The sequence below is a fragment of the Quercus lobata genome, chromosome 3 (assembly GCF_001633185.2).
Source record: "Quercus lobata isolate SW786 chromosome 3, ValleyOak3.0 Primary Assembly, whole genome shotgun sequence".
In the NCBI taxonomy this organism is placed as follows: domain Eukaryota; kingdom Viridiplantae; phylum Streptophyta; class Magnoliopsida; order Fagales; family Fagaceae; genus Quercus; species Quercus lobata.
Window position 1 is genome coordinate 49,724,446 of NC_044906.1, and position 10,265 is coordinate 49,734,710.

General features: G+C 35.6%; 1 protein-coding gene and 1 pseudogene across 1 annotated transcript; both read left to right on the forward strand.

The window, feature by feature from the left end:
• The first annotated feature begins 4,541 nt into the window (after positions 1-4,541).
• On the forward strand, positions 4,542-6,022 carry LOC115981010 (annotated as a pseudogene).
• A 1,910-nt stretch (positions 6,023-7,932) lies between these two features.
• LOC115981011 (probable F-box protein At1g65740) lies at positions 7,933-8,829 on the forward strand. The gene has a single exon (XM_031103202.1). It carries the CDS (start codon positions 7,933-7,935, stop codon positions 8,827-8,829), a length of 897 nt encoding a protein of 298 aa, XP_030959062.1.
• Positions 8,830-10,265: the final 1,436 nt, after the last annotated feature.

Below are 10,265 nucleotides of genomic sequence, written 5' to 3' on the forward strand. Positions count from 1 at the left end.
CACGAGCTCGGGGGGCTAAATGTTGAGGTCTAAAAAAGGGTCATAATAAAATAAGCCCAAAATAGAAGAACAAGTCAAGCCCAAAAGGAAAATTCAGGCTAAGCCCAAAGCAATAGATACGGAAGACCCATGGGGAAATAAAAGAAAGGCCCAAGAGGATCCTGAAGCCCAGAAAAGAAAGAAGCATCCAAAAAAGAGACCACGGCAAAGTATAAAGAAGCAAGGATCCTCAGGAACAATCAATAGGCATGGATCCTTTCAGGAACAAAGAAAAATGAAGATTGGGACAGATAGATAGAAAGAAGACAGAAGAAGAAAACAAGAAATAAAAGCAAAAAACGCGAGCAACCTCTCATGGCACAGACAGAAAAGGCCTCGGGGAACCAGGACAGGGAAGAAGAATGATAACAAACGACTTTCAAAAATGGCAGAACAGGATTCCGCCCAAATAGGAAAGAAAGGGAAAAGAGGAAGACGCTAGAAATGGGGATGCTGAGAAGGGCATACCTCAGCACGTCCCGAAGAGGATGGCTAACCAGAAGCTTTCGAAAAAATCATAACCAAAAGAAGGAAAGAATGAGAGAAAACGGAAAAGGGACTTACCGAGACGATCGGGACAGGACATGCTCTGTTTGCAAAAGAACAAAACAGAGGAACCAACGGTTCCCCGGGAAGCCCAGAAAACTCCATTATAAAAGGAGGGGATGGGTTGTGAAGAAGGCAGCGAGAAAAAAAGAAAGAAACACAAGAAAGAAGAAATTCTCTAGGAAAAACTATCAGAAAAATCTGTGCAGAAAGAAAAATACTAAGGGAAAAACAAATATTGCTTCCCGGTATCCTGTAAAGGCCACTATTGCACATACTCGGATTCAACGAGAATCAAACTTTGCAAGTTTTGAAGGCTGAAATAGCCATTCAAGACTGCAATTTTTGAGCTTGATTGGACCTTGTATCACGTCCTAGTGAGCTTTCTGTAATCAAACAGATAATGTATTAATGAAACACTGCTTCATAATTCCCAGGATCCCCACAGCATTATTTCTTTTTATCGTTTCGCTAATCCTGCTTTCTTTCCTTCTGAACTTACGTTGTTAATTTTTGGCACTCTTCAATATCTTTGTTTGTCATTTTTCTTTATATTGTCAGGAGTATTCTCTGCATTCACTTGATTCTTAAATAGCTCGTTAGCTGCGGTGAGTCAAGGCCCAGTCCACCAAATCCTCCCTTTTTCATTCAGGCCCGGGATCCTTGGGTCTGAGTGTCACAAAAAAGACACTCTCATAAAGGTTATTGCATTGGTTGTCTCTAGGAAAGCTCGACTAGCATGTGACTCAGCTGTAAAGCATTCCATCCCTGAATTTGCTACTATGCTCATGAGAGACTCTGTGGCCACCCTTCTTGCTTCTGGTCCGAATCCTAATTGATTGAATAGTGACCTGAACTTAGGATTCTTCTGGAGGGTCCTGACTGTGCTCGGGTGGAAGGATCCTTCAGATTCTCCTGCTTCTGCCGGGTTCCCATGTATTACTACTGCTACCACCCCTTTTCCTTTGTGGTTAGGCAAGGGGTTCCTCTGCACTTCTGGCTCCTTCTGAGTGAGCTCCAGGGTTCCTTCTCTCAACTTTTTGTGGAAGAGTCTGCAAAGGGTCCAACAATCCTTGGTGGAGTGCTTGACATAATTATGGATTCTGCAAAATAAAGGGTTCTTCCTTTCTTCTTCAGTTGGTGGCCTGGACACAGTGAATGGCCTAACAACCCTATCTCCAATCCATTTGTCTAGGACATGGCTTAACTCCTCAGCTGTACATGGGATCACTGGTGGTTCCTCGAACACCTTCCCATCTGGTCTCTTCCTTTTCTCTCCTACTGATGTTGTCATAGCTTGGGATGCGGGCAGCCTTTTTGTCCTCATGGTTTGTGCCGTCCTTCTGATTCTCTGTAACAGGTCAGCAAACTGCGTGATACATAGATTTTCAAGGTTGAGCCTATAATCAAAAAGCATGTTGGCTATACAGGTTTCCACGAGCTCCTTTTCTTCATGGTCCCTATAGCAGTCTAGGGACACATCTTCAAATCTTTTAATGAATTGAACAGGATCTTCTCCAGGTCTCTGCCTCACCATTTGCAGATTCTGGAAAGTGATTTTGTCTTCACCAGGGTAATATTTGGCGCAGAATTTTTCCATCATCTCATCCCAGGTTTTGATGGACCCAGGTCTCAGCGTGGTGTACCAAGTGTATGCCCTATCCACTAAGGATTTAGCGAATTCCCTCAGACATAATTCTCTGTCTCCTGCATAGGGGCCCATAGTGTGGACAAACCTACTCACATGTTCCACGGCACTTCCGTTCCTCCCATCGAAAGGATGGAACTTTGGGGGTTTGTACCCCTTAGGGTATGGTTTGCCAAGAAGTTCTGGAGGGAACGGGGGATCCCGAGAGAATTGCTTGGGGATCCTTGAGAGTTTTTCCCTTTCTTGCTCCAGGAGGGCATTAACATCTGCCAGTGTCAAGTACTGAGGGTTGGCTCTTCCTCCCACTGCTGACCCTCCTTCTGGCTGCGTCCCATCTTGGTGGCCAGTAGGGGGAACATTGTCTCTGATTTCCTGTGTCCTGCCCTCTTCGAGAAGACGAACTTCTTGCTCCAGATCCTTTAACATTGCTGTCATCCTGGCCATGAGGTCTGGTTCCTGCCTTGCGTGTCTTTGTTCTGACACAACCTCCTGTTCTACCAAGGGTATCCCACCTCCTTGCCTGGAAGCTACCTCGTTTTCTCCTACGGGCTCAGAGGCCGTAGGTGGCACATTAGTTCCTTTGTTGTTTCTTTGTCTTGGAGGCATTCTCTGTGAAGGGGTTGCTTCTTCCTTCTTCTTTGCCCAATCCCTAGTGGAGTCGCCAAAATGTGAGAGTGCCCTTTTCGTGACACTCAGGCCCAAGGATCCCGGGCCTAAATGAAAAGGAGGATTTGATGGACCGGACCTTGACTCACCGCAGCTAACGAGCTGTTTAAGAATCAAGTGGGATGTAGAGAATACTCCTGACAATATAAAGAAAATGACAAACAAGGATATCGAAGAGTGCCAAAAATTAACAAGGTAAATTCAAAAGGAAAGAAACAGGATTAGCAAAGCGATAAAAATTAGTGCTATGGGGATCCTGGGAAATATGAAGCAATGTTTCATTAATACATTATCTGTTTGATTACAGAAAACTCACTAGGACGTGATACAAGATTCAATCAAACTCAAAAATTGCAGTCTTGAATGGCTATTTCAGCCTTCAAAACTTGCAAAGTTTGATTCTCGTTGAATCCGAGTATGTGTAATAGTGGCTTTTACAGGATACCGGGAAGCAATACTTGTTTTTCCCTTAGTATTTTCCTTTCTGCACAGATTCTTTGATAGTTTTTTCTGGAGAATTTCTTCTTTCTTGTGTTTCTTTCTTTTTTTTCGCTGCCTTTTCTTCACAACCCATCCCCTCCTTTTATAATGGAGTTTTTTGGTCTTCCCGGGGAACCATTGGTTCCCCTGTTTTGCTCTTTTGCAAACAGAGCATGTCCTGTTCCCATCGTCTCGGTAAGTCCCTTTTCCGTTTTTTCTCATTCTTTCCTTCTTTCAGCTCTGATTCTTTTGAAAGTTCCTGGTTGGCCATCTTCTTTGGGACGTGCTGAGGTATGCCCTTCTCGGCATCCCCATTTCTGGCGTCTTCCACTTTTCCCTTTTTTTCCTATTTGGGCGGAATCCTGTTCTGTCATTTTGAAAGTTGTTTGTTATCATTCTTCTTCCCTGTCCTGGTTCCCCGAGGCCTTTTCTATCTGTGCCATGAGAGGTCGCTCGCGCTTTTTTTTTTTTGTTTTTGTTTCTTGTTTTCTTCTTCTGTCTTTTTTCATCGAGCTGTCCCAGTCTTCCTTTTTTTTCTTTGTGCCTGAAGGGATTCGCGCCTATTGATGGTTCCTGAGGCTCCTTGCTTCTCATCCTTTGCCGTGGTCCTCTCTTTCTTTTGGATGCTTCTCTCTTTTTATTCTGGGCTTCAGGATCCTCTGGGCCTTTCTCTTATTCCCTCATGGGCCTCCTGTATCTACTACTTTGGGCTTAGCTTGAATTTTTCTTTTGGGCTTGACTTATTCTTTTTGGGCTTATTTCACTATGACCTTTTTTAGACCTCAACACTCAACAAGTAAAGTCTCCTATCTGTTGAATAAAAGATTAGAGGTTTAAACTAAGCCTACAGTTAAAACAAAATGGTATCTTAACTTCTTTTTTCTTTTTCTTTTTTTGGAGAAAAAATGATATTTTAACTTGATGATAAAAGCAATCATCATGAAATAGACGTTATAGGTTAAAATTCTACTATATCTATCAAATAGGTGTTATATTTCTTTACTAGAAATATTTTTCTCCCACCACTTTATTATCATTTATCTACTTTTTGGGGAAGCAAATAAAAGCTGCAAATTTTTTTTATTTTTTTATTTTATAATTTGATAATTACAATAATACATTGAAAGAGAAAAACACTAATCTCCACAAATTTTTTCAGAACATGTTAAGGTGATTGATTATAATTAAAAAAATATCACTTTATAAAGGCCCACCATTAACAAGACTTCTAATATATACACAAATCACAACCAACCACGTTAACCATTGTAAAAAAATGTTATGATTGCATTGCTAGATTTATTAACAAAAGTGATAACAACGCAGTATAGAAGACTAGAAGTGAACTTTTAATTTATATTTTTGTTCAATACTTTGATCATGTTTGGTATTCAGGAATAGATTAAATTGAAATGTTTATTCCTTTTGAAACCATAATTTTGGTGTTTGATTGCATTTATATTATTGAAAAAAAATTCCACAATAACTATTCTTTAAATATTGTAATAAGTGTGTCAATAAGAATGTAAGATATTTTTTTTCAATAAAAGATAACAATCGTAATTATTGATTTCGTTTTATTTTTTAAAATTTTGATAAGTACAAGGCTAGCTATTCAATTTTTATGTATTCATTTAAATTTCAACCAATTATTAACTTTTTATGAAACTTGTCTTTTTTTTCTTTTTTTTTTAAGGACTAATTACAACTTATCCACATGTAGTTTGACCGAAATTTAAGTTACTTATCCGTGGTTTGAAATTTGGCACTTTACCCACTAAGATTAGCTTAGTTAGGGTTCCCTTACCCACCTTTATTAAAAATGAGACTAAATATGTATTTTTTCTCTCTTTGATGTCTCTCTCCTTTCAAAACATAAAAAGCACAAAAGAATAAGAGAAAGCAAGATCAAAAGGCAAGGGTTTTGTAAAAATTAAGAAACTAGAGTTATAGGTCTTATGTAGAAGAAACCAGATGCTCAATTGAAGGAATTGTTGGTCTAACATGTTGGACATGTTGGAAGTTTGGTTTACTAACATCAAGAGAGTGGGTATACCCAATTATGTGGTTGTTGCTTTGGATGAAGAGATTGCCAATTCTGTGAATCAAAGGATGTTCTGGTGTATAAGAGAGATCTAGATGAAGGTATTAATTCAGTCGCGAGGACAGGAGGGAACCATGCTGTCTCAGGGTTGAAATTTCGTATTCTTTTTTTTTTTGGCTGAATTATATTAAATCAATAGTTGCTTTTAGCTGGGTAAAATGGATGGTATAGCTTGTGTTTTCATTTTAAAACTTTCTTATTTCAGTTAACACATATTTAATTAATATGTGTTGCAATAGCTAAAAGCACCGAAATTTCGTATTCTAAGAGAGTTTTTGCAACTGGGGTATAGTGTTCTTCTATCAGATGTTGATATTGTATATTTGCAGAATTCTTTTCATTATCTTTATCGAGATTCAGATGTGGAGTCAATGACTGATGGTCATAATAATATGACAGCTTATGGGTATAATGATGTCTTTGATGAACCTGCAATGGGTTGGGCTCGATACGCTCATACAATGCAGATATGGGTCTATAACTCTGGTTTCTTCTACGTTAGACCAACAATTCCTTTAATTGAGCTTCTGATCTCTTAATCATTAGACCAATAAGTCTGATTTCTTAAATTTTACAAAACCCTTATCTTTTTATTTTTTTTTCTCTTATTCTTTTATGTTTTTTATGTTTTGAGAGGAGAGAAACATAAAAGAGAATAAAAATACATATCTAACCTCAATTTTAATAGAGGTGGGTAACAGTACCTTAATTGAGTTAACCTTAGGTGGGTAAAGTGCCAAATTTCAAACTATGAATAGACAACTTAAATTTCGGCCAAATCACGGATGAGTAAGTTGTAATTAACCAAAAAAAAAAGCTTGTTTCATATTTCATCATTTTATTCAAAGTGAATTTTTTAGTTATTAGAATTCAATATTTATAGGAGATGTTGTTAACTTTTTTTATTTTTTTATCTTTTAAAATTTATTGGATAGTAACTTTAGACAAACGATAATGATGTTAATTGTAAAATTGTTTCATTTTATATAATTGAATGCTAAGCAAGACTCACAAAAAGTATAAATATAAATTTATTTTAGAGATTTTATTGAAATATGATTTTACTCTATCATCTTATCATGTTGTATCAAACTTTGATATACATATTCAAATATATAGTTTAATTATTGTGTTGTCACAATATTACTAAACAGATGCGTAGAAATGGAATTATTTTATCAACAATTTCTTTTATTACTTGTAATATTTACATATAGTCTGAATTAATAATCATTACAATAGACAAGCATAGAAACAAGCTTTTTATCGTAATTATACAATGGGTAAGTGGTTGTTTTGCATGGTTTGGTTAAGGCTCTATGTTGCATAAGGTCGAATTATTGTAAAGATTTATTGGGCTACAATCTAGTATTTCTTAAATCAAGAAGTTTAACAATTATTTTTAATCAAACTCATAAAAATATTGTAACCAAAATAACCAAATTAATAATAAAAGAGATCAATCATATATAAGAATACAAAGATTTATATGGAAAATATTTTCTCTTTCAAAAGAAAAACCATGAGATTAAATTCGAGCAAATTTAACTATTATAAAACTATAATTCTCAAGTTTCTGTCCAAAACTTGAGTCCATAACAATTACATAAATTATAATTCTCATCTAAAATCTTCACTCAATCTTTATATTACTATGTTATTTTTACTTGTTATGTATCTTATGGCTAATGAAAAACATAAGCTAAATCTTCTTTTTTACCCCCTCCCTTCCTCATACTTACAATTGCTCTGGCAAAACCACACAAATATTTGACCGATATGGCTCAAATGAAAATTTTCTCCTTTGCCAACTATAATAACAAGAAGTTGATATGTATTAATTGTTTTGTAACTCAATGACTATATTCAAGTCTCTGATTGAGTTTGATTTCCAACACCTCAACTTATTGTACGAAAAAAGAACTTTTTCCTAATTTTGCCGTTATTTTCTCTTAAACCAAGAGGACTATCACGTGGCTAATTTGCCACTCACTTTAAACTTTTTTTTGTGTGCACTGAACCATTGCCATTGGGTTACGGTGATTGAAACTTCTATCTTGGATCAAAGGCAAGCCCAAGAAACCAAAAAATTACCCCATTTATCTTTTCATTTTATGTATTTAGTATGCAAATTAGGGAATTATAAGATACAAGAAAAATATTATTTTAAAAAAAAAAATTATTTTTATTTTTTTTCCTGCTAGCTTCAGAAGAAAATAAACTTGGGTGTCAGTTGTCAGAACTTCCAGAGAATTTGATATATGAGATTGGGAAGCGGCTCACAATCTATGCTGATTATGTCCGATTGCGCTCAACTTGTAAGTCATTCCAATCCTTGCTACCAAAGTTGCCAAACCATCAACTTAGCCAAGTTCCAAGGTTGATGATTCCACCAGCTGACGATGCAAGTGAAACACATTGCAAATTTTTCAGCATATTAGAAAATAAGATGTATAAGTTGGAACTTCCAAAAGTACAGGGAAAGCTGTTACGAGGATCCTCATATGGTTGGGTACTCATGATTGACGGGTATCCAGAGTTAAATCTAATCAATCCACTCACAAGAGCTCAAATCCAACTACCTCCAATAGACACATTTCCTGATGTATTAGGATACCGTCCATATAGGGCTGATGAAGAATATTTAATTTTGAGAGTAAGACCAAACTTACCTAAACCAGCAAAATTACAGGTTGAAAGCATAGCATACGTAAGAGATGTTTTCATACATAAGCTTGTGTTGTCATCAAACCCTACTACTTCCAAAGAGTACATGGCAATGGCCATCTACGGTATGGTTTTAGATTTAGCTTTCTGCAAAAAGGGGGACAAGAAATGGACTCTTATTCAACAAAATGATCAACATACAAATCATGATATAATTTCCCATAAGGGGAAGTTCTATGTATTACGTAATGATGGAGGATTGTGGGTTGGTGACCGTACTTCCTTGCCAAATATGACACAGCTTGTACCATCTCTTCCAAGGACTATTCTCAATTATTTTTCTTTGGTGATAACGATATCCGGTGAGTTTTTTATGGTTAGAAAGATTCACGAACTGGAACCAATTTCTCGTATTGACCATATTTATTCCTACAAAACGATTGACTTTGTGGTTTATAAACTAGATCATCATCAAGGAGAGTTGAAATGGAGAATCGAAAAGAACATTGGAGATAATGTATTCTTTGTGGGAATAAATGATTCCTTGTGTATCTCATCTCAAAACCTTGCTAGATATAAGGGGAATTGTATTTACTTTACTGATGACTACTTTGATTGCCATCGAGAAGGCATTGTAGGAGGTCATGACATATATGGGCGTTTACAACGTGGAGGATAGGAGTATCAAACCATTGCCAGGATATAATTATTATGAGAGTCACACCATGTTGGTTTGGCCCCCACCAGTTTGGGTCTCTCCTAATCCTGCTTCTTGATAACAAACATTTGCTACCTATTCAATGTTTGCACATCAAAAAGATAATGGAAGAGATGGCTGGTTGGTGAGCATGCCATAATGATTAAGAAGTTAGTGAAAATAGGGAAATTATTACAAATTTTACTATTAAACTATTCAAAATTTTAATGATACAATTAAGGTTGTGATAGGATCTTACTCAATTAATTTGTACATATGTCATTATATTTTGAGTTTTTCTAGAATTATAACATTTTTCACAATTTTGACGTGACAGACTGTAATTGACTGCCCATTAGTTTCACATGGACTCGCCACTTTTTTTTCATGAGGATCATGGCATAAAAGTTGTATCTCTAACTTTTCTCTTATATAATTGAGTATTAAGATAATTAGACATTCTTGATAGGGTCCTCTATATATAATGAATAATTTCTCCCGTGATAGGGAGTGTTAAATAATAATAAAAATAGTATTTCTTAAAAAAATTAAATTTTTTTGATTATTTGTTTCTCTCTCTAGGATTCTTTATTGTACACATGGAAATTTTGATTGCATAATAAAAGTAATTCAAAAATTTTGGATTGCAATGGCCATAGACCTTCGTAAAATGAATGATAAGAATTTACATAAAACATATTTTAAATAATAATCCTGATTTTTTCATTTAAATAATAATCAATGCTTCCTCAAAAAAAAAAAATAATAATAATAATCAATGGAATAAATTGCCCTTTTGCACTTGAAGCTCCATATTGTTTCTCATAAAAAAAAAACCTATATATATAGAGAGAGAGAGAGAGTTAAAGCTCCATATTATCTATATATATGCACCACATACAATTAAACTTTTATTCATATATGTATATTATTGTGTAACATATTGAAAAAACACTAACCCGAAAAGAAAAATGAAAGAGACAAAAAAAAAAAAAAAAAAAAAAAAAAATAGAAAATACAAAGACACTATATATAGGACATATAGAACATTACTTAATGTTCGAGGATTACACATTTCTCAACGAGCGGCTTTTCTTGGGGTTGGATTCTTTGATGGTTTCTTATGTGTCTGCCTCCTGCAATATAAATAAAACCGATTAGAAATATGGTGAATCAATTATATTCTAGATAACTGTATATTCACAAGTTAATTTACAAATTGATGAACTAATTAAGAGATGACATGCTTTGAGTGCCATTCATTAAAATGTTGCTGTAAGGAGATATCATTCTCAAACAAGTTGCCACATTCATGACATGGGACGTGACAGTTGCGATGTGCTCTTTTAGTGTGGCTAGAAACTCCATCTGGGGTTATAAAATCAGCACTTCTTCCAACTTCTGCACAGTGTGCACAA

What these genes read in the sequence shown, in the direction of transcription:
- LOC115981011 (XM_031103202.1), top strand. Translation starts at nt 7,933, where the DNA reads ATGTATAAGTTGGAACTTCCAAAAGTACAGGGAAAGCTGTTACGAGGA.